The sequence below is a fragment of the Dermacentor silvarum genome, chromosome 4 (assembly GCF_013339745.2).
Source record: "Dermacentor silvarum isolate Dsil-2018 chromosome 4, BIME_Dsil_1.4, whole genome shotgun sequence".
Classification (NCBI taxonomy): Eukaryota; Metazoa; Arthropoda; class Arachnida; order Ixodida; family Ixodidae; genus Dermacentor; species Dermacentor silvarum.
Window position 1 is genome coordinate 63,664,977 of NC_051157.2, and position 24,909 is coordinate 63,689,885.

Below are 24,909 nucleotides of genomic sequence, written 5' to 3' on the forward strand. Positions count from 1 at the left end.
GTCATGTGCAGCCAGTAGCCAAATGTCGCCACGGTGGAAGCACATTGCTCAATTATGAGTGACGTTCGACCGCCGGTCATCCGCAGGAATGCCTGATGCTACTTTAACCTGAGTCGTGACTACTTAAATAGTGATTATAACCTTTCTGTGGAACGTTCTTTAAATGCTCATTCCTCCCATCTTGAAGCCTTTGTGCTTGCCAGAAATAATGTCTTCCTTGTAAATCGCGCTTCCGACCACTCCCTCGGCTTTAAATTTAGATACTCCATTTCCGTATAATGCCGTCTGTTCGGTGCATCCGTGGCCCTCGTTGTGTTATTTCCGATTAAGAATTTATAAAATTTAGATTTGCTGCGCGTGGGAGCGTAAACAAGTCGATCTTTCTCCACTGACGCATTTTCGGGGTGCAACGCTCAAAAGAGCACTGCACTGATCACTCCTGTAGTGCACATCGCGACTGCGTCGCCGAGGCAGAGTATTATAAGTACTAATCGCATTTAAAGTTTTTGAATGTCAAGTCTGGAACCTCGTTTCGTTCCCTTGCAGATAGCCGGCGTTCCTGTTTTCATTAAATCTGTCGCCACGAGAACTTTTATTCCTTGATCTTTTTTGTTCCCTTTCTCCATTTAATACTAAGAACTACGTGAGTGACTCAAGCGATATGTGCAGAATGTGGAATGTTTCGAACGTATACACATGGCGCGTCTCTTTCACGTCGGTTGTTGTGGCAACGCACCGCAGCACGCTACATGCTGCCTTAGACTTCCTAGCCAGTTGGAAGCCTATCGTCATCGCTCAAGTGACCTGCGGTACAGTATTGCACGACTTGGTTTGTGTAAACCGCACTGCCCGAGTAATTACACAGGCAGTACCATTTTTTTTTCGCTCGCAAAGGAAGCACCGTAAGAATTCCTTCCTACACGTATTACATTTCCCACTCATGCTCATGTACACAGGAGATTAATTAAGTTAGGTTGTCAAGTTTCGCGGAATAGTTAACCGATGCTACTACTCCCGTAAGTCCCTCTCCTAATTAGTATCTCTTGCCTCATTATCATTAAAGATGATGTGTCTGATATTCACAAGACTTAATAATAAGGGTTACTATTATTATTTCTTTTTCAATTGTGACACTGTTTTACTATAGAAAGTCTAGTTTTGGGCGTGAAAAGAAAAAAAAGATAGGTCGTTTCAAATCATTTAGGCGCACTCGTTTTCAATTTCTAACTCGTTCATCGGAGTTCCGAAATATTACTCATAGTAAGTTGACTTAACGCTGTGAACGCGCGACCTGCGAAGAATGTGTTGTTTATGTAATTACACTGCTCGGCGCTCAGTCTTAAAAGGTCAAATGCCGACACGGATTCCGAGCGCGTCAACGCTATGAGCTTGTGACGTTAATCTCGGGTTCTCGTTTTCTCTTACGTTGTTTCGTGGCTTATCAGAAAAGCATTTGAGCTCTCTCTCTCTCTCTCTCTCTCTCTCTCTCTCTACGTCGCACTTATTCATCTGTTTTGTATTGCTCGTCTAAAGCTTTCTTTGCATGACCCATTTCGTCGGCAGCTCCTATTTATTGTAGATCGTACAACGATATGCACGAAACACTAACTCCTAAATCCCACGAGCAGTGTTTTAGACATGCGGTTTACATCGTAATGCGTTCGCATAAGGAGTGTCAAAGTGCGTGTATGAAGTGTGGAAAGCCGGTCACGTGGTAGAGGATGAGAAGGGATGGGAGAGCTTTGAAGAGCATGTATGTGCGTATATATATATATATATATATATATATATATATATATATATATATCAACGCCGTGAAAGGGAACCGAGGGGCCCGATTTTTATTACTCATAGGAAGCCAACAAACAATGACACCAAGGACAACATAGGGGAAATTACTTGTACTTACTAATTGAATTAAAGAAACGATAAATTAATGGAAATGAGAATGGATGAAAAAAAAACAAATGACCGCAGGTGGGGAACGATCCCACGTCTTCGCATTACGCGTGCGATGCTCTTGCCATTGAGCTACCGCGGCGCCGTTTTTCCATCCACTTTCTGGGGTATTTATGTTTTACAACTAGAACTAACCCTGGGAGTGTTAGCCAGCGCCACCACTCACAAACCTAGGCAGCGGATCTGGAAGATCCTTTCTGCCGCAGGCGTCACGAGCACGTGATCTTTTTGGGTGAAGGCAACCCAGGTCAATAAACCCACATAAAACCCACATGAAACCTGAAGGCATCAATGTTGACGGATATTATTAATAAAAATCGGGACCGTCGGTTAGCTTTCTTCTTGTTAACTATTATATATATATATATATATATATATATATATATATATATATCGCATGGTTTAAATCGTTGATTCGGGGTCTCAAACAGGTGCTACGCAATACTAGCGCATTTATCTCGAATTTACCGCTCCATCGCCACTGAATATTTTGTGGCTCAACCTTCCTACGGGGAGCACAAAATAATTGTGGTACACCGTGCAGAAAAGCGCACAAGCCGGCATTAATTTCCTGCGTTATTTTCCACGCCTGGGGTTGACAGAGAGCAAGTACTTTTTTTTTCATATTGCTTCGGAACTTATTTAAATGTCGGCAGTCGTGTTTGTCGTTTAACATTTTTTGTACCATACCTCTGAATATTGACGTACGAACAGAATACACGGAGCAGTCGGGTTTGTCGTTTAACATTTTTGTGTAGCATACCTCTGAATATTGACGTACGAACAGAATACACGGATCTCCCAACTTCCTTTTTTGTTCAGCAGCCATATGAATTCGTGTTCTGACATTTAGATTATTTTTCTAATTGTGCTTTTCCGTGTTCTTAAATTGGTCTCGCAATTCACTTCAGACAAATAAAGCAAGAACAGAAACGGACGAATAAATTATTTGCTCACGAGTTATCTTGCGAGCTATAAAGAGTTTTTATTGCTCACAATATGTCTGGCGAAGCATCATCATCGTTTCTCAAAGGCTTTCGCCCACTTCGCTGGCGTGCACGCTTTCAGGTTGCCGGGAAACCTTACGTACAGTAAGTACAGGTGTCCGTTCGATTATATCTAATTAAGGGGGTTATCTTTAATTAAGCGGTTCTATCTAATACAGCTGTGGTAGGAGGTATTAGGGTTTCACGATTAATAAAACGCGACTTGTGACTACGTGCGGTTGCTTATAGGGCCCTGCCCTCACCGCTAGATCTACTTCGCTGGTGTAGTATGCATACTGTCAACATAGCAAGTGCCTTGGGTTGCGCCTGCGATACTTGGTCACTCATACGCCTCCGATTGGGTTGTTTTGACTTGATTTCTCTGAAGGAAATGGCGCATGCCTACTATGTGGTATTGGAAAAGAATCGGATGGCATTAGATATATTTACGTGCGTGCTGTTTCGTAGGGCAAAGTAAAGATCAATGGGAAATACATGAAAGGAAATGGAAAATAGGAGCACAAGTGAAGAATTTAGCAAAAGAAATTGTACAGAAACTCCTCAGCGTCAAAGCAAGCGTCCCATGTGCCGTCGTACGTACTGATGACGTGCCTTGTTTGTCGTCTTCTTCGAACGATCTGTTCGCATCCTATGCCCAAGAAAAGCTTCTAGTGGCAGCTTATGTTTTCAGTGCGGCAATATTGAGACACGCTGGAACGAACGGGTTCATGGAAGATTACAAAATCATTGAGCGAAGCTGACCCATTGGTTTTAGTATACATTTCGTCGAATGTAGCCCCTTTAAGATAGAGTAATATTTTAGCTAACCTTATATGTGGGAAGTTTAATGAACGGTATACGGTGCCTTACGACACGGACAAAGAAGAAAACATTACTGAGCAACATTGCTTCCACGCAATGGCTATATTTCACGCTTAGCTGAGGAGCCGGCTCTAGACTAGGCGTCATTCACTGTGTTCGTGATGCATTCTGGGAGTGGGCTTCTCCGCAAAACTCAATAGCCCATAAGCCAGACGGGGGATTTCGGGATCGCAACACAGCCGAAACGTTAACTGTGGTTCGCGTGCCAAGAGTGGAGAGGGAATTTGCCGGAATTTCGAGTCTCCTTTACATAGAATTAGCGAGTCGAGAATTAGAGACGCGAACCACTCACACGGGCGTCCCAAATGCAGTCGGTATTGCGGCTTGCTTAAGATTGCCGGGAGTTTCGGCAACCACTGAACCTGTTGACTGTTTAGGCACGAAGGTAGAGTTCATCGCCAGAGAGTCGAGTGGCGATTTCTATGTCACAACGGATCAAATAAGTCATACATGCAAATATCTGCAATCAGGCGTGACAATAACTTGGAGGACGCTTAAGAGTAGAAGGCGATAGCGTTATCGGGACCCGTTCGCATCGCATCGTTCGCATACGGCAAGTAGGCTTCATTCACTGCGACACTGAACGTGGGAAAGCCAGCTTACAAAGACCCAGCTTACAGCCATCCTCTTAAAGTCGGCTTCACTTTTAAAATGAAATGCATTGCTGGAAAGACGTTTTTCCAGGGGCAATATTAGTGGTCTTATATTAAAATGTGAAGGCCCTAGCACCTTTTTTTATTATTTTAATAATTGTTTGCTATTGCCCAGACGCGCGCAGGTCTGGTAGAAATGTTTGAGTTTCCTCGTAGCAGAATTAGGTTTTCTCGTATATTCAAATTACAATCCCATGCCGTTTGGTAAACAATCCGACGGCGAATCCGACGCCGAATGGTAAAGTCGTACTTTACCATTTTTCTGGCGGATTTCACTGTGAGAAATTCAATTTTTGTCCACCAAAACCTTGTACCACGTGGAGGGCCTGCGCGGTCAATGTGGTTGGATGATTTTCTTCGCCACCCGCGATCACACGCCGGTTGACGACGCCGGATTTTCGGCGACACGGGGCCCTAAACGCTATCGCGTTAATATAGGTGCGGAAAGTCATCCGAAGTAGCCTGCCCGGGCGCGGCTAACCTCTCCAGCTCTCACTACAGAATATTCCTGATAAACACCAGCTTATAGATTACTACGCATGTGCGTACTTTGTGCATCTGAATGGTATATGCCAGGGCCGTTCGGTGCATAGCTACGTTGAGTAAACAACACTAAGACGGGATCCACGCCGTAATGATCGCCAAGATACCGCGTCGTCTTGTGGACACTTTCTGGTTCCTGTTCTGACGCCGTTTATAGTTATGTATAATAGCCATGGACCGACCGGCTTAAGTAACATCGCCATTCAGACGTGCAAAATATGCTCTTGCGCATCCACGGAACATCATCCCAAAACAGGCCTGGGAATCTGCATTGCGCTTATCCACGCGTCCGTCCATCGAACCGTTTATTTACCTGTACGTGCCTACGCCCGATCATCTAAGGCTTACCCTTAGTATGGTGGCCACCAAGCATAACCTTCCAGCCTTTCCTTTTCTTTCTTTCTCTATCTCTTTCTGAGAGTGTCACAGCGTCGCTGCCCATTATGCACGAGTGTCTCGCCGTTTATTCACGCAAGCCAGCACTATTGAGGGGGGGGGGCAGAGAGAGAAACAAGAGAGAGAAGTCCCGTCTTTTCTTTTGTCTTAGATCCCTTATGGGTATTGTCCTTCCCTCCGTACACCCTGGACACTTGGCGTATTTACGACAGCCTATCCTCTGTCCCCCGTCCCTCGTCGACCGTTACGACGACGCCAGGCGAGACAGGGAACGCTAGGCCACTGCCCTTTCCCTTCCCTAACGTGCCGCGTTCTTTTTCGGCCAGTTTACAGCCGCGCATTATACCTGGACGAAGGAGAGCCGTAAAGAGAAGCCCGCGCGGTCGCGACTGGCTTCGGCTCTGTGGCGTTTGCTTTGCCTCGTTTTGCGATCGCTCCAAATGGGACCCCGCCGTTCTATAGCTATTCACGCAATCCCCCCGCCCTTCGCTCCACTATGTCACTCTTTAGCGCGTGCACGCTTATTGCATCGTCGCAGAGTAACCGCGTAAAACGACCTTGCGCAAGAACGACAAAAAAAGAAAATGACGACAGCGAGAGGAGAAGGACCGAACTGCCATTGGCCCGGTCGCATTTATTCGTGCCTGTCGCGGTCGGTATAGCGTGTGTCCGTGCGAAGATGGGAAACCCGTCTTATAGGTCCCGGATGCTGCCAGTAAATAACTGTTGCTGCATTCGAACAAGTCATGCAACAAACGAGATCTCTCACGCGTAGAGCTCGAAAGAAACATTTTATATTTTGGCTACGCTGTCTGGACACATCACGCGAGCTTTCTTTGGCTTACTTTATTTTATTTGTTATTTTTAGGGGAGGAGGCGGGTGTAGCCATTCTGCCTTATGATATTTCGTTCTGTTTCTTCTCCTATAGGTAGGCATAATATTTTTCCGGCATGTCCACTTAAATCCTGCTGAATGTGCGATCTCAGCAGCGAGCCTTGTCCAAGTCTGTCCCGCAGTTTTCACTTTATAGCCCTGGACAGTATTACCTCGATCGCGGCATACAACGAGTCTGCGTACCGTTCCATAGTGCATTTTCGGCTTCTGATTTACACTTTGGGGCCAAACAGTACAACAAATGAAGTGTCTCCAAGAGCACATGTGTTTCGATAAATATGAAAATTTCTGTCTTTTTTTTATATTTCATTGAGCATACGCGCACACATTTACGTGTTTCCCGAAGCCGTTAGTGTAGGTGTACTCGACCTAATGCTATTCACGGCATAATAATAATAATAATAATAATAATAATAATAATAATAATAATAATAATAATAATAATAATAATAATAATAATAATAATAATAATAATAATAATAATAAGAGTGTAGTGCTTTTGAGCTTCGCGATAAATTTTCATTGAAGGAAGCCCGCAATATAACTTTTTGAATGCCTCCAGTGTTTAATTACTTCTACTGCAATTTTCTTCCGGCGCCAACATGCAGCCGTCCGACTTTCCTCAATGACAAGGGGACCCTGCCATTGCATTATTATGGACGTGTGCGTATACATGGGCTTCACTGAGCGATTGATACCCCAGCAGTTGTTTTAATGCCATGAACAGAAGAAATCGAACAAAAAACTTGAATTTCGTGTCTTCATGTCTCACATGATGAAAAACAGCCCGTTGAACGAGTTGGCTAAACATTGCGAACGTGTAAACGCGTGACGAGGACCAAAGATGCGGTACGTGCGTCTCGTCCTTTTTCTTTCTTTTTTTTTCGTCCAGGTCTGTTGAGCGCGTTCACACGCTCGCAATGTCGCTGTTTCAACATGTTACCACACCAACTCGTCCATCTGTCCCTACGTTTGCAAATGCGTCTGCATGTTTCACTGAAACAGCACTTTGAAATCCTGCTACACCTCATTCTCTGCCAGCCCCGTCTTCCCACATTCTCCTGCAATCTCGATATCTGCCCACCTACAACCTATGCAATTTCGCTCAGTGAGAGCGTCAGGTTGCAACATTTCTAATGTCCCAACACCCCTGTCGTCGTCGCCTATTTGACCGGTCAAACACCTACTCCTTCTTGGGCAATTCAGCGGACGAGCATGTACGTCTCGCAACACACACCTTTCCCCCCATCCCGACGCATCACTTCGCGTCGCTCGCTTCTCAGCCTACTCCCTTCCCCATCCTCCATTCGCTCCCGACCCGTCTTCGTCTTCAACTGTAACAAGCGAGAGGTCACGGCGTTAAGGACAAACAGGAACAAATGTCGTGCGCTCGCGCGCGGCTTTATGAGGGCGTTACACACGGCACAAGCGAGTGGTTACCGGCGGTGCTGGAGGGCGCGGGCCAAGGCCCCGCATTATCGCTGCTCCCCTATAGCTGCTCGTCTTCCCTACGTATACGGCTGATTCCCCCACGTTGGTAGCTTTTCCTGTACGAGTCAAGGAGGCGAGCGGGATGTTGCAAGGCGGCAACGTTCGGCTCCCGGCCAATTGCGCCAGCCCATCGCGCCCTTCTGTTCGCCCCGGGGACGCTCATTTGGCCCGCGCCATTTACAGCCTTCCTCGCCTCCTCCTCCTCCTCCTCCTCCTCCTCTTATACTCTGTCGATGCGCGTAACGCGGCCGCTAGCTTTCTCAAACCTTGGCCGCTCCCGCAGCCTCTTGAGTTAGCTGCCCATATTGCCGCTCCAAGGAAAGGCTAGAAAGGATTGCCGACACCTAAGTGGGCCTCGGGAACTAACGCGTTCGACGTGCCGCCCGCACGTTTACTCTCCAGTCATGCGTGCAACGTGTCGACACGTGTATCGACGCGACGGTTGCTCCAAGTGTTTCGCCCTAGCATCGAGGGTGGCGTCTTCAGGCGGTGCAAATAGCCGACTTAATGACGGCAGAGTGGCTTCGGCGCCGCGGCGGCTAAACGCGGTAGACGTGCGAATCTGCTTTGCAGTTCGCGCGTTTGCGTCGACATGCCAGTTGCCGTGAAGGTTGCTTTGGAATGTTGGCTCGAGTGCGCGAAATTGATTCTGCAGGTGCAGCAAATGTCTGATTTGACGATGGCAAGGTGGCTTTAATCAGGGCCTGTGTAGCAAGCGCATATCAAGGTGCTCGTTTGCGCAACAGTCCTAGACCGGCCGTGTGTCGACATAGGATCATGAGTTGTTGCGGCAACAGATTTGGCTCCAATGCAAGCGATTACACGTTGTCAGATGGCGTAAGCCAGACAGCCTTAAATGGAAGTTGTTAGTTGAGTACATTACACATGCGTAATAGTAAATAATCACGTTTTCCCGTGAAAGAAGACGCGCTATGCAAGAACCGACGCAAAACTTAAATTTGGATGACAATTTCATTTTGTCTTGCGCGCCAGATCTCCGTGATGTCGCAAGCTCCCGCAATCTCTGAGACTTGTTGCGTACTTTTTTGAAAGAGAAAGAAGCTATTGTACTCTGTATGGACATTGAGCCATGTTATCAAAACAAAACAGCGATAAGGACACCCCAACTTAGGAGTTATATAGTATGACGACATATCTCGGGAACAAAAAGGATCCAAATACGCCAATGTGTCATGGAGTTTGTTAACGCCAACATAACGTCATGCACCGGCCTTAGTTTGGACGCGAAATTCAGAAAGATAGTATGGGCTTTCACTTTCTCTGACCGCTTTCAAAAATAATGTACCTGTACAAAGTGATTTGGTACTTTTTCTTTGTGTTCTTTTAATGGCGGCATGTCCGGCTTTTCGGAGCGAGCGTGCGTGCCATGTTAGGGTTACGCGTGTCACGCCATAGCGGTCTTATCGAATACCTAACCAGGCGCGCTTATCGGTCATTGCTCCTCCGTCGGACTAAGGCACGCGTTTTATCTGGTGCCGGCAGGGCACCTCATCGTATATAGTTACGCTAGCATTTGCGTCACACATGTATCAATCAGTGTATACGTGGAGCGATAAACTCCGCGCTGACACGACCTCCGCATGCTCGGCCTCAAAAGCAGCATTGGCCACCTCGCATGTGCGAGTTAGCGAGAGGATTTTGCGGAGCTCACTATGCACACATTGCAGCAGAAACCATTTGCACAATCAGCTCTTCCGCGTGTACGCCGCCAGCGCCGCGAGCGTCTATCAGCGGAACTGCAGCGCCGGCGAGCGACTCGGTATATATCCCTATTCTTCTCAGGCGTGGAGGAATCCTTAAGCCTGTAAAAACTGCGCAGCTACGTGTGTATGGCTTTGATTGCTCCCTCGCGTTCTCCCATGAGCCACCGGGACACCCTATACTCCCCGATAATTTGTTTTCCTTGGGGATCACAGGGATGGCTGGCGACGCCAGCTGCCGTATATATACGTATATATATCTGCGAGGCCTCATGAACTCCCGGCGTTCTCAGCGTGGCCCAGTCGTCCCCACCCTTTTGTTTCATATCTCTTTGTTTCGGCTCGGAGGCGCGAACACTCCGCCGAGGGGATTCGGGATTTGAAGCCCGTAATCCCGTCACCGTTTTCAAGCCTCGCCGCGTGATTGGGCGGAGCGCGCCCGCGGCGGCCGAGCCTGTCGTAATCATTCGGATTTTCCGGCAAACAGTCGTCGTGTTGTCGAAATGAATGCAGCCGCGGCGTCCCATTCCATTGTTGTGCCGCTCACTCTTCGAATATACCGTTCTAAGGCTTATAGCTGCATCAAAGTCGCAAAGGACGCAGTGTCTGTCGGCTCTCTGAAAAGGTGCGGGGTTGTTCCGAGTCCATCATTACGCTAAGAGGCGTACAATGTAAAGTTGTTAAGCAGGAATATAGAAGAAAGCGGAGGGGGTGTCGTCACCATATAAGCGTGAAGGATGGTAGTTCTGTAACTATCTCATCTTCCAAATCAAGATTCATTTGGTTGTGTTTAATGGAAGGACTGGTGGGGATGAACGAGCCTGCTGATGGTGATGAATTGGCACTTATAAAAGCCTTGTGCAGCCGTTCTCTTTCTTTAAAAACCTCATTCAGTTAACTGTGCGATAGCGGTAGCGTTGTCACTGCTCCAGCGATACACACACACACACACACACAAAAAAAAAAAGAACACTACATATCTCTCGGGAATTCATGCATCCCCGCGAAGTGTCTTTTGAAGTGAGGTGTAAAGCGGTAGACGGAGAAGCTTTCCACATACTGCCGGTGAAAGTCTCCAGCTTTCTAGGCCGGCATGCTGTCAGGTGAGTGACAAATACTCCCTTCGGGAATACACCTTGATAATTGGCACATAGATGATGTGGTCAGTGCAAGCAAAGCGTGGCGGAGGTGTGTCTTGATATTGCTGCAACGAACAGTACGAGCTAATAAAAAGCGCAGCTATGTATTACCAGACCGAAATCATCCTTCAAAGGGCTGCTTTTAAGGACTCCATAACATTCATTCATCTTCCATTCCTTTCAATTTCTTTAGTTGCTCGCAGAAGGCAGACGGTGCTCAAACCTTTTACAGGTCAGCAGTCGCACGTGAAATTGAGAGTGCCCAGATGGGCAGCAAGTTCGAAAACCGCAACCCTACGCAAAAAAAAAGTGTAATTCATGTTATGTCTTCGAGGCTGAATGTGTCAACGTGAGAGGCGCGGCAGCTTCGATCAGCCCCTCCGCATTCTCTCAATTCACATTCCGTTCTCTCAGACCTTGGAGTGTCGTATTAGCCGTATCAGAGGCCGTGCCACTTTTCAGTACCAGTGTCTCGCGTCAGTACGCGCCGATCGGTCGACCGAGATCAAACTCGCACGCGGTTCTGGACCAAGGATTCGGAAAACCAGATTGCGCTAACCAGAGTCTCGGTTCGCTGCCGCGGTGTGCTACGCATGCCGCGCAGCTGCTGGCCGAAGCGCCCTTGGAAAGTCTGTGCGCTGGTTTGTAAGCTCGCCGAATCGAATATTGTGCCGAAGTTGCGTTCAGCACATTGTGTTCCGTCGCAGTTCACGTGTTGAGAAAGCGGGATAACACTCAGTGACCTAGCCACTTCGACCGCTGTACTTTCTCTCTCTTTCTCTCCTCTCTCTCTCTCTTTCTTTTTTTTTTTCTCGTGGCATAAATATTTTTTTTCCTTCCTTGCAATCGTTCGCCCCTTTGGGTAGAAGGCGCTCTGCGGGGTGAGGTAAGGTACGGAATACGGCTGACAGTCTTAACGTGCATTACACGCTGGATGTGAAATTCTCGCTCTGGCTGTTACAGACACATGGGAGCGGAACGATCGAAAACAATTTGTGATGAATGTTCCAGACGTTGCTGCAATCTAATAAAGACGCTGTGCATGTAACCATGACGGTATATGTCAGCTTATAGCACCACGCCCCTCTCACCACGGCCGTCGTTGCTTACTTTATGTAGTGCTGAGAAAGTTACGTCATTTATCTGTGCCAGTATTTTACGTATGTATCTTGTTTGTGTTTTTCGCCTTGTTTATGTATAGAATAACGATGTTTGCCGCATTCACAAATTCCGTGGTTTGTACGCTTAGGCAGTCGCAATTGTACCATGCATCACAGCATCGTTTTCTCGATGCCATCCACCTTTTTTCGTAGTTATAAGAGACTCGCAATGCAGATTTCGCCGTTTTATATAGCTACGCACGTGACTGCAATGATAAACTACCAGCACACGCGTGTACCTCACATCTTCGATGAATGACAACTAAAGAGGAAAAACTTGTTCTAGGTAACATGTTTTTATTTCCTTATTTAAATCGCTGCTTCTTTCTTTCTTTCGAATATACGTAAACGCTCTTTCATATCCTGAGAAAAGCGAAATTACATTCTTGAGTTTTTATTTCCGAAACCACGATTTGATTATGAGGCGCGCCGTAGTGTGGTGACTCCGAGTTGATTATGAACACCTGGAATTCTTTAACGTTTTTGCATTTCTCCGAAATGTGGACGCCGCGACCACGAGTCGAACCCGAGACCTTGTGCTTAGCAGCCCAACGTCATAGCCACCAAGCCACCATGGCAGGTGATAACCAAAAATCTTAAAATTTTCTATAGCTGCATATTCGCGCACACACACGCACGCACACGCGCACGCACACGCGCACGCAGACACGCCGACGAACACACCACATGATTAGCGGATATGCTTTCGTGTCCCGAGCTCGTTTCACATCGAGATATTTGTCTAGCTGTTTCGCTCATAAGACGCGGCACATGCAGTGAAATGGTTTCAGAACTATTTGTGTGTGCCATTTTGCAGTGCTCGCATACAATTCAGTCTTTCTCTGAAGCCGCTCATGCGCTCATGAGGGGGTAGGGCGTTAATCACTGAAAGCACGGTTCGTCAAATACGCCACGGCTTACTTTTGCTTATTTTGACCAGTTTTCTGGTTCGAATTAAAAAATTTTGGGAAGGCATTTCTCGAACTGTTCCAGCTGCCTATTTCTACAAAGGAAAATTGAATATGCGTGTCCAGGGATAATAACTGAAGTTCCGACCAGGCATTTCGCCAACGCTCAAATTGCAACCTCCACGATGTGTGCCTGTGAAACAGGGATGTGAACGTCCAATGCGCACTAATTCCGGCCCTCCGAAAATCACTCCCTGCGAAAACATTTTCGTTTACTGCGCCGCATAGGCTGCCTCTGCAGGACACGTTGCACGGAACTAACTAAACTCTGAGCATCACTGCAGCACCGCAGTTGCTCGCACGGATTCGGCGCACGCGTCGAACGCGGCCACTTTCCGCGCATGGCGCCATCGGTGTGTAGTCGATGATGCGGCGGCAAGCGCCGAAAATCGGCGGGCCTGGAGGAAATTGCTTCTCCCGGATGACTTCCTGGCTTTGGCTGGGTACCCAAGAGCGCACACCTGCGTTCCTGTCGGCAGCGAAGCAGGGAACGCTTATTTTCTCCGGTCTGTAGCCACGCCACTACCGCAATCGTTCGCCGTCAGGTACCGCTGCCGTTCAGCGGAAGAAAGCTTTGCCGCAACTGCTTGCTTGTTGCAGGAAGGAGTACGGGGCTCGACTGTGGGCACTCTCTGCTGTGGCGCTCTGACGGGGTGGCCATGCGTGTCCACCAGTTCTGAGCGCTAATGACAGGTTCGACTGTGCCGCCTCGACACCCCGCTCCCCAACACCTCTTGTACGTCAAAGGGGTGGTTATAGCCACCGCAGTCGGTGGGCCTCGGGCCCTGTCTTTGAGGGCTAGTAGCTTATACTTGAGGGGGGGGGGGGGGGGGGCGCTAAGCAGGGTGCTCGTCGTGTTCGCGCCTGAGTAGACACAGTGTTTTGAGAACGGAGAAGAAACGTACCGATAAGGGCCCTGGGGAGGGAATTCCCAAGTCTTTAGCGTTCGTGGATGTTCGTTGCCATCGGTCGGATTGCCTTCGCTAATAATAAATACAACATCAGGATTGGCTGGAATTTGCTCTTACGAACAATTCTGTAGCGGAAGAGCTTTGGGTGAATGCGAGCCTTGAATTGCACGTGCTAATAACAAACGTCAAAGCGAGAACTTCTTGAAGAATTAATGACTGAGAGAGAAAGCATGGAGAGGGAAGGCAGGGAGGTCAACTAGACGACCGTCCGGCTTGCTACCCTACACGTGGGGGTAAGCGAAAGGGGAACAGAAAGATCGAGCTCCTCGTTTACACAATCAGGTATCCTTAGCCGCATTGATTCATGAATATTTCTTTTGATTTTAGGTACTATCAGGGCCTAATGGTCATAAAACACCAGCTCGCATACTCTTATGTGTTTTGGAACCTTGCCGCGATGATTTCTTTCACTAGGGAGGGGGATACACTGCGCTGAGCACTGGTATGGGCATGCAAAAGCACGAACGTACGTTTTTCTACGCCGCTGTGTCTGTTAACGTACCGAATTCAGCATGTTCATGCACGTGCTACGCCATGGCGAACATTTATGTTTTACATTGCAAACACGCTATCTTTAAACAGATTATATGCGACCGGCCGGACTTTCCACACGAAAATATATAGGGTGGGCATGGTTGTAATAGCTGTTTCATAATTAGGCTGTGCCAGGTATACGTGCCTCTTCTTGCTAAACGGCTGGGTTGTTCACGCTCAAATTTTGCATAGACGTAGCATTTTGCAGTGAGTTTGATTTAATGCCACTTTTTCCAGCATTGCTTACCACCCTGTTTTGTCTGCAATAACTCCGAATATTGTTTGCGGCGACGCCACTCAAACATTTTCGATTACGCTGCAACGGAACGGCGCCACCATGTGTCGCTACTACGGCGAAAACACGGTGCTCACCGTAACCGTGACAGATGGCGCCACCGTTACGTTCCAGTAGAATCGACATGCTTTGAGCGGCGTCGCCGCAGACGACACCCACTTGGCCTTTATTGTGAACAAAGCTGGTAAATAGTGCCCTAAAACGTGTAATAAACCTAACACACTACAAAGCGCTACCTCTATGACAATTTTGAGCGGACATAAGCAAGTGGCTTAGTTGGAACCAAAGAGGTTGGTTGGAAGTGTCAACCAGTGATACGCACCTGGTGCTGCTATTTATGCAATACACAGTATCTAGGCTGGTGCCATACATATTTCTTTCCTGGCTTCTTTCTCTCGCGCACAGTTCATTTATCCTGTGGAGCTTCACTAACAATGAGGATGGTGATGAAAGTGGTTGTGTTCTTAACTTCTGAGGTGAAGGAGGTGAAGCGGAAGTGATCCTGACGACGCTTACAGTCCAAATAATTCGCTCTTCATTAGTCAGGCTATATAGCAGATGTTGGGGAGAAAAAAATACTGTTGAAGAACCGCAGGCAGACAGTGGGTGAATAAACTTCGTACGCACTGCATGCGGAAATTGGCGGTTTGCGAGAGTGACTTCTCGGAATCGAGCGACCGTGCCACTTAGCGTGCCGTACGTCTCGGACAGGAAACAAGCATAAGATGAAGCCTCCTTTCTGCACAAGTCAGCGTCGCTCGCGTTTCGTTACAGAGACATTCGCGCAATTAGGCGCCGGAAATTTGTGTTGCGCTGCGATTATCGATTTTATTACTCTTTTTGTCCGGGTGAGAATTAGCGCGCGCACGAGGAAAGCGTCGACTGATGTGACGCGAGGGGACCGCGTCAGACTAACAAATCTGGTGGAAGAGCAGTGCATGTGAAGACTGCGAAGCGATAATTACTTGTTGTTAATGAACTCGTGGTCCGGAAATTGGCGCAACTCCGACGAAAGTTGGCGCGGGTATAACGACAGTGAGAAATGAGCGATATATTATAGAACGTTTATTTTCACGAAAAGGCAGAGAGGTAGGTTTATAGTATTACGCCATTATAGTTAGGATAGTATATCATTATGGTATTATGGTATTCAGCAGCAACAGCTGCGTTTCGCTGGTGGAAGGAAATGGGGAGAGGAGGAGGAGGAGAGAGAGAGGCGGTATACAATAGGAACTCTCCTCTGGCTCTACAGCACTACAATAGAGGTATCTCGGTCACTTCCACTCTTCCGTACATCACAGAGCTGCAAGAATGAAATGCCGTTTATCTCTCAGGCTATACCGATGTCGGCAGATTCAAGTCTCGCAGTCCGAAAACGAACTAATAATCACCACCGGAAGGGCCCTATATTGTTGGAGATTCTCCAGCCTCATGGAAGTCGGCCAGCCGCTCTAGGTATTCTGTCCCAGTGGACGAAATCGCTAATGAAGGAAAATCACTTTGTCGTCGTCTTTCGGGACGAACAAGGTTCGTAGCCGTGCATTCTCATTACGGGAGCTAGTGCGAACGTGTGTAAAGAGAGCGTCATTTGCAATAAGCTTAATTTTAATCTATGCTTATCGCGCTCTGGTGTTTGCTGCGTTTTTTAATTGGGCAGTGGTCGTACGCTAAACGACGCCACGTGGAAACCCGTGCGTAATGGCTGGTCATTTCAATCATTGTAATGGAGGCAACGTATAATTAAAATAAAACAATTATGCGTTTTGATTACAGTATAAGCAATCCCGGGGGTATGTCAGTGTTAAGGCTGCAACGATAGTGTGTATGTGTGCTGACGTTCAGTATATTCGACTCCCAGTGGTGCAGCGTAGAGTAATGGCAGGCCGTAAATATTGTCAGACAGTGAAGCGATTATGCCAGCTCTCGCCTGACTAAAGAAGAGAGCAACCCTGGGCTGACCTGGGTGCGCGAGTCCTTGGTGGGCTATATTTACATATCGCGTGTATATTTATTGTGTCCCCGTTACGACGTCGTGAGGGGACTCCGTACGGAACGCTCCCTGTTGCAATATGTACGCCCAAAAGTTGAGCCGGCTTGCGCATGCGCACTGCCACATACTACCTGTACACGCTAAGTCGTCAGAACGAGCGTTTGTGGCTGGCATTATTAACGACGAATTTTTACTGCTTAAATTGACTGGCATGTCACATACAAGTAACCACATGTACGCACCATCAGAAGTGCTCGTATAACCGCGCAGTTATTCTGCTGCAAACGCAAAGAAGCCTCGCAATTGTCTTTCTTCCATCTAGGAAGTACAAACTCTCGTTTAATCTTCCCGATGTAACAGAGTCTGTTTTGATTTATGGTTTTGGGTGTTCTGGTCAGACGCATTATACCGACATGGCAGTAATGACACTCTTCAACTACCTATGCCGAAAAGTACAGAGAGCGGCCCTGCAATACGATATGGAAGTACCACTTCAGAGCTTCGCAACGAAGTTTCAAAGATTTGTGCAGCTGTATACGCCGCTTTTCCTCGTCTTCAGCTTAGTGAAGCTAAGCAGCAGCTGTGCTCCCGGCCAGTGCTACAGAATCAGCTGATAAGCCTGTCTCCCACTTTACCACAGACTGATGTGTCGCTACAGTGGCGTCGTACGCAGTAATATGTGACCTCTCCTGAACCCCACCCCCTTTTCGTGCCCACTACTCCCCATTACCAAGCACTATTTTTTCCCTCATTCTATAACGGGCACTTTTCTTGGTTATTCTTTAGCTTTTCAACGACGTGATGTCTGCTTCAGTATAAGAGAAGCGCAAAATTTGCCCCCACGACTTGCTCTTCGCAGATCGCGGCGAAACATGGTGGACTGCTGCAACGTTTTGCAGTCGCTATAGTCAGTTTTCAGATCTTGCCGTCGCTGGTTAACCTTAATCGGGCAGACCTTGTGACCCGTGCGTCACGGCGGCAGTAAAAGGACGGACCTTTATCCAGTGTGGCGGCATGATTGCGCAACGCACGGGACGGCGGGGTCGCGCGCTCTGCAGCAGAAACAATGAACTTCTTCCGAAATGGCAGGCGAGGGGAGGGGCGAGGTCGCAGCAGGCGGCTGGCTTTCCGAAGCTGCGTTGAAGGAGGCAAATGTGTGTGTTGGATGTAAGAGGGGAGGGTCACTATGAGAACAAAGGGATCCAGACCAGCAATGGCCCTTAAAGCCAGAGGTTGGCCATCTTTATTGTGTGAAATCGCTCTTCGGACTCCTCCCCCGTCCCCAGCGAACTGAAATCGAGGAGGAAGGAGGCGAGCGAAAAAGAAATAATAAGTCGGGGAAACATAATGGCCGATCAGCTCCGTCTTCATCTCAGAAGTTTAAGGCCGGGGTTTGGACGCCGTATCCGTCCCTTGCTAGTCCGAGACGGGAGCCAGAGCCTGCCTCTTGGAGTGGAAGCCCTGCTGTTTGGGTAAGGCTAGGGATCAGCATGTAGCGTGTCGACAGGCAGACTGCTTTCAGTCTAGCCGCTGTAGTTTCCATTATACAAGTAAGCTTCGTTTGTCGAAATAATTAAAGAAAAGGTATAATAACAAATATATGCTACTTCAGAGCACTATAGGTATTGTAGGAAGTTCTGAAACGAAGAATGTGGTTGATCCTGAAGTTGATGTTCAAAAAGCTCCAAGGAAAGAGTCTTTCCTGTGCTGTGAAGCTATGTGTCCAGTTTGAAGCTTTTTGCAGGCCTGGCATACTTTAGAAAACCGCCGTAAAATGTTATAGGTGGTTTTATGGGCATTGTTACGTCGTGTACTGGTGTGGCATTGCATTGCATGAAATGCGCTTTGGTGTGCCGTGTCCTAGAAACAATTGCTGCTGGCATTGAAAGCAGATGCGTAATGCGCATTGCTCTCGGTAGCATGGTGACGGCTCTTGGCAGCCGGGTTGCTTTAGCCTTACAGATGTGGTTCCTGCCAGTTCCTTGCAGTTTGTTAGTACGATCCCTCTGATATTCTGCTACAAGTCTCCTCCATCTTAAGCTGCGCAGGAAAATATGCGAATTTTGCGCAAAAGTGGTCAGTCTTGAGCGAAAGAAACACAAACGCTTCCCGCAGTGGTAGACGCTTCCACGAGGAACTTTGCCTCTCAGAGGAACGGTAATACAATAAAAGGAAATCATTAACAGGCCTGCTCCTCGAGTTTCTTTCATTTTTTCTTTTTTGCTTCTTTTCGGCATATTTCACTGATTCCTTACAAGCACTTTCATTAGCAAGCAGAACGGCTTGTGCCTGCTTACTGACTAATGAGTTACATCCACGACAGTCGTCCTGTGCGCTTTTTACTCCTGGGAATATTAACTTCGTTACGAATATGAGACACACGACATAACATCTTGTTGCTTGACATTTGTTGTTCAAAACATTCGTCACTTTCAGATTGAGATGGAGCTGGTAGTGTAAGCGAAGAAAACAAAAAGAACTAGTGAGCTCCTTGCACCACATATAGCCATTGACTGCATTGATTGGCGCCTTTGTTGAGGATCCCTACTTGATTTGAGCTACGCAGTGATTGTTCGAGCTTCGCCGAAATGAAGTTCTCAAGAATAGACTGCCGGGCTAGCTGTTCATGATCAGTTGCATCAATTCAGCTGGTTCGTGATCGCAGTTGATGAGAAAGCCTTGTCATTTAAGTACAAAAGACCGATTCTTCGAATAATGGTTCAATTGAAAGTCAGCGCTGTATGTACAGGCGGTGTAAAAATATTACGTGATGTGGTATCTGAGAAAAAATATATATTTCCTGTACCTTAGCATGGGAGCCTAGATTTTAAATGTTCTACGTGTACTATTGTGTATGCGACCAACATATAGTGTTGTGCTGTTTCCGCGGTTCCAAGCTAAAACTGGCCTGACATTCCACTTATTCGCGGAACCCGCATTCCGTAAACGTTTGACCTTGCTCGTACTTGTATCTCACTTTGACCCGTTGTCGTTCGCCGCTATTTATAGATCTTTGCCGAAACTTGACGGGACGTGTTTGTTTTTCAAAGCCATCAATTGGCTTTGTGGCTGTAGGGAATAGAAGCGACGGTACTTGGAGACTATACTGGCGCAATTGTGCGTCCGCTCGGCAGTTCGCGCCAATCGAGTGCGCAAATAATCTGTCGTCCCATTACTTCCGAGTCGATACGCGCAATCGAGATCCTCGCAGACGGCACTTTTCATTACCAGAAGGTACGGGAGAAAAGGGCACCGTGGCTGGCGAGGCCGCATCCCTGGGGCCTCGTTAAGGAAAAGCTCGAAGCCACGCGCAGTCACCTTAGGCGCCCATTCGATGGCCTCTGCAAGCTCTGGCTGCGTCGAAAGCTGTTCCTCCTGGAAAGGGCAGATTGCAGGCCGTGCGGACACATTCGAACACTCCTGAAGGTATACGCGACTGTGAAATAAATGTGTCGCAAATCTACGCTGTGATTGGACGTTCAGGTGTCGCGGATGTAGCATACAGAGTATATATACGGCATGCGTGTGCCTGATTTATGTGATGCTCTATTCCTTCGAACATACTTTTCCTTCTTGGCTTGTCGATTTTGTTTACTTCGTTAGTTGCTCGGTTCGTTTGTTTTCTTCACGTGTTTAATCGCTCAGGTTTACTTTTGATGTCTGTCGCGTAACTTGCCCTTATGTAGCCTATTTTTCCCAGGCTCGCGTCACTTAATAAACAACTGAGAGAGGTTCGTGAGTGCAGTTAAGTCACTCTGAAGGTGTGCTATCGTGGACAGATTAAACAAAAAAATTCTAATCAGATCAGCTAATCTGGAAGATGCTGCTTTAGGCAGGGGACATATTAGAACTTGCTTGTGCGATACCCGGTTCTTTATAGGGTAAAACGAATTGCACCCTCACGTCATATATAGAATCCATCAACGTTTTCTTTTCTTATATTTTTTTTATTTGCCGTTCGTGTTTGAATGGTCAGTTTCGTGTTTAGTTTGTTTTAGTTTGTACACGTGAGCTACACGTGTTATGTGTTCTCACTCGGCCATGGAAGCACTGGCGTGTAGGTGCGCGCCGGTAAGCAGATGTTGAGTATATGATGAATTTGCACTGCACAGAATCTATTGACACCCTTGCATGCACGATCGAAGCGTTTGGGGTCATAGCGTATAACATCGTCAGTACATACAAAACCCTGCAAGAATTTCCCGTAAACTATAACTATAGCGTCATGGGTTGTTTGCAATACGCGGAACAACAGGCATAATCTTATTCACGATAGGAAAAGTTAAGAGGACGGTCTTAAACATCAAGATGATGTAAGAGGGTATATGCGAAATGAATAGTCCATGCGTCAGCTGAGCAGATGCTGCGCAGCGGCTCAACGAAGAGACGAGACTACACACACGGCCTTTGTGACAACGGTGGCACCTCCGTTCCGTCAAGGTCATGCCTCCGCGGGGTCGTCTGCAGTAGATGAATGAGCGTCATTCCAGCCAAGCCGCCTCGTACGGCTATAGCTGCCACCTTCAGGAGCTGTGCGCCGGCCGTAATTGTGTCGAGTGGGGAAAGCCCAGCACGGTCGCCCGCCCATTATTATCCAAGCCGGGGTCTCTGAACCTAGGGCGGGGAAGCCCCTAGCTATATCTATCCCCAACGCTACGAGGGGTGCCTCCGCCGCCATCGCATGGGTTTGACCCGCATCCCCGTGGTGAACTGATGTCTCGGAGTTCGGGGATGGGGGAAGAGGCGAAGAGAGAGAGAGAGAGAGAGATCACGTGCGCATGCTCGTCAGATGGTGCCGTTCGGAGCAGGGTGTGAAAGGCGTCTAGTTTCTAAGATATATGACGCGAGGGTCTTCAATATGATGGTGACGTGGCCTCTCGGCAGAGCACAGTATTTGTGGGTGTTCGCTTTCTTCCGCGGGCTATCCAAGCAGCCCTAGGTGGGTCTTTGTTCTTCCATTTCTCACAGTTCTTAATAGGGACGTTGGGTAAACTTGTGCGCAGCGAGAACGTGGTTTCGCTAGAGAAAGCACAAAAAAAAAAAATACAAGAAGCTTCGTTGGTATGTTGAATAGAAATACTGTTGCAAATCATAGTGAAACAAGTTACGTAATAAGTATAGAATGCGTAACTGCGAATTACGAAAGCGCAGTTTTTTTCTTCTCATAAATAAAGAAAGAAGGCCTGAGTAGAAATAAAATACATACGTATAAACGTACATGCGTTAACAGCGATAGCGTTAAATACCGCAAGAAAGAAGTACTGCAATGTTATAATTCTCATTAACAATTGACAATCGTTTGTTGCTACCAGGCTAAAAAAGCTGTAGCGCTGCTTTTTTTGACACAGTTAACGTTCATCACATCAGAAGCAGGAGCAGCTGCTGCTAACGGCATACACTGGCTGGCAAACTGACTACGCGCGTAAAAGCGAATGGTGAATGATTTAAGAGCAGACAGGACTCCGTTTATCGGTGGCTTCAGAGCTCCTAAACTATCAATGCCGTTTCAGGAAAACTAAATAAATGTGATGTGTGGAGCACAGGCACCAAGACCTCGGGATTTCGTTGTGCCGAGAGAGGGAAAGTTACAGGAAAGGCAGAGAGTTGAGCCTGAAGCACAGTGTGATCTAGTACTCTGCACCCGTGATGTGGATGCCATCAATGTATCTATCTCCTAGGCATAAGTACGTCCTTTCCGCGACATTGCTGCAATCGGGAGGGTATTCCAGTAATCGGACAAGATCGCCTTATCCTTCCGCCGTTGCCCAATAAATGCTTCAAACTAAATGTATTGACTTCCCGCGACTTCTATCGGCGGTATCTGCTTCTAAAATGACGCTCGCAAGTGGCCGCGCTTCTGCCTTGCTCCGATTTAGCCTTTGCTATAAACCGCAAGCGCACTTTAGTCATCGTCTCGAACGCACAACACTAAAATAGGCGCCGGCCGTCACTGCGGTATACCCCGTATCCCAGCAACACCGAAACACTGACTTTAAATAGCAATATCCAAGGACGGCCACCGCGGGAAGGCAACTCATAATAAAAGCAATCCCGCGCTTAAACCAAGGGAAGGACAAGAATTTGACGGTCGGGCTTGTGATACGCCATAATTCTGGCTTCTGGGAAGAAATGAATACCAGGTAATAAATAACCTTTCGAGTGTGCGCCGTCCACATCAAGAGCCCTCGGTTGAAAACTCGTTCCGGCGTATATAAGACGGACGACGTGAACGATCTTATATAGAACGAGGTCAACCGCTCGAGCGAATGAATTCCTCGTCTTGTCCGAGCAATAACGTTTACTGCATGGGTATGTAGCGCATCTGACTTCAGCCTTCTCGTAGATTACTTAAATTTTTTGCCTTCTTGCGTTTCCCGTTGAATGAAAGTTGGACTGAAGAATATACGCTCAAGTGCACTTTCTCGAAGCGACTTCTCAACGCAATCAGAGGCTGATGAGCAAACACAATGGCATGCGGGCGTTCAACTGATGCTTCACCGAAGTCTCGATTGGGCTGCAGGCACGCGAGGGAGCAGGCACGTGCGCTGGCAGTCGAAAGCGGCTTCGCCATTTCCCAGTAATTGAAATGCGCGCCGAACGGGAAAGCGGGCTCGTAATGAAGGGGGCGGCGGCTGTTAAGGCACACACTGATGGTCGCATACAAGGCGCAACGGGTTCCCCGCGCTGACCGCACGCATTGATATAAACGCGAGGAGAGGTTGGTTGCCCTAGCTCCACTGTGGCTTTATCGGTCATCAACGACTCGCGGCGACCGTTGGGCGATATGTGCGCATCGCCCGCAGCACTTTTTTTTTTTTTTTTGCGCATGAGGAACGTCTTTTATCGACAGATCAATGCTTGTTGCGGTCGCAGCTTGCATCGATGAAAAAGAAAACTGGAACATTTTGAGGATTGGCTTTAGAAGCGCGAGAAACGAATTTGGATCTGGCGGGGAAGGTGTTTCATCCAATACTGTCGAACCCAAATATAACGAATTATCGTGTACACCGAACAGCTGTAACATCCCCTCGAAAATTTTTGTATAAAATTTTTATTTTATATATCGAATTATCGATATATCGAGCTATTTCGCGATCCCCTTCGAGTTCGATATATCCGGGTTCGAGAGTAGTTTATTTCGTCTCGAGCGTATCTCATCTAATGCAGATCTTATACGCATTAACAGGCCGCGTCGGCGCTACGCATGGCTACGGCGTTCACCCTCTGAGCACGAAGTCGCGGGTTCGATTGGGTTCGATTCTTGGATACGGCGGCTGCATTCAAATGAAGGCAGCAAAAACTCGCGTGTGTCAATAATTGTGTACGGGATAAAGAGGCCCAGCTAGGCAAAATTAATCCGAAATCCTTGCCATACGGCGTCTGTGATAGCCTATGAGGCGCCTTTGGGTAACATCCCAGTCTTTGGAACGTTAAGCCCCAGCGAATCAGTCCTACCTACTATACTTGATCTCGGCAGTCAGTGTGCGTCACATCACCGTTAATTGACACACAGTGACGCTACCCCATAACAGTCAAACCATCGGTATAAAAAAAGAAGGAAATGAAATGAAATGAAAATAAAAATATAAACAAAGAAAGGAGATAGCGATATGCATACAAAATGCGCACAAGATATAAGTTACAACTATGTGCAGCGAAAAGTGTGAGCACTGACTTTGCGTAGTTTTACGATTGCGCGGTTCGATTTGAGGAATAGCAGGAAATGTTCCACGGAGCAGCCAGAAGGTACCACACAGCACTCCTTCAAAATCCGCGTCCCTCGCTAGGAGAAGGGGGTCATCAGCGAAATACTCGCGGCCAGAATTGCGGACGCCCGCCTGCCCAGCCCGGCGATTCTGAGAGGAAAAAAAAAGCATATTTCTCGGCGTATGGCCTTCTATACAGACACGCAAGCTCAAGGGGCGCGCCCCTAGTACGTGATGACCCTTCCGGACTCGGCGAAGACATAAAAACGAACTCCGAAGGCCGGTAAAAGTGAAACAGAAACTATACAAGCAGATGAGCTACGCCACGCACGCCCAACTGGCTGCGGTCGTACGGTTTGCGTAGTATAAGTGCGCGAACCGAAAGCACTCGAACGCCACGATTCTAAACTTTAAATTTCAGCCCCCCCCCCCCCTTTTCTCTCTCTCTCTGTCGACTGTTTGCTTTCTCTTCTTTCCAGCTCGAAATTGACGGGAAACGAACATTCACGTATACATATACAGCGAGGGATGCGGAAGACGTCTTCTCTGGCATTGCATAGAGTGCGCGAAGAAAGCTGTGGCGATGGAGAGAGATATCGTGCACGTACCAAATTTGTTGC

The 24,909-nt window shown here is 47.6% G+C and overlaps 1 protein-coding gene across 7 annotated transcripts in view; it reads left to right on the forward strand.

Annotated features, from left to right (window-relative positions):
- LOC119448640 (histone-lysine N-methyltransferase, H3 lysine-79 specific-like) overlaps positions 1–24,909 on the forward strand; it is a 369,011-nt gene that overhangs the window by 230,023 nt on the left and 114,079 nt on the right. For 3 of the 7 annotated variants that reach the window (XM_049665657.1, XM_049665658.1, XM_037713516.2), the window contains exon 1: positions 2,944–3,050. The exons of the other annotated variants lie outside the window; for them this stretch is intronic. In XM_049665657.1, coding sequence (XP_049521614.1) covers positions 2,959–3,050 — 92 coding nt within the window. In that variant the 5' untranslated portion in view covers positions 2,944–2,958. Of the gene's footprint in view, positions 1–2,943; positions 3,051–24,909 lie in introns of those variants that run through there. 7 annotated transcript variants of the gene reach the window in all.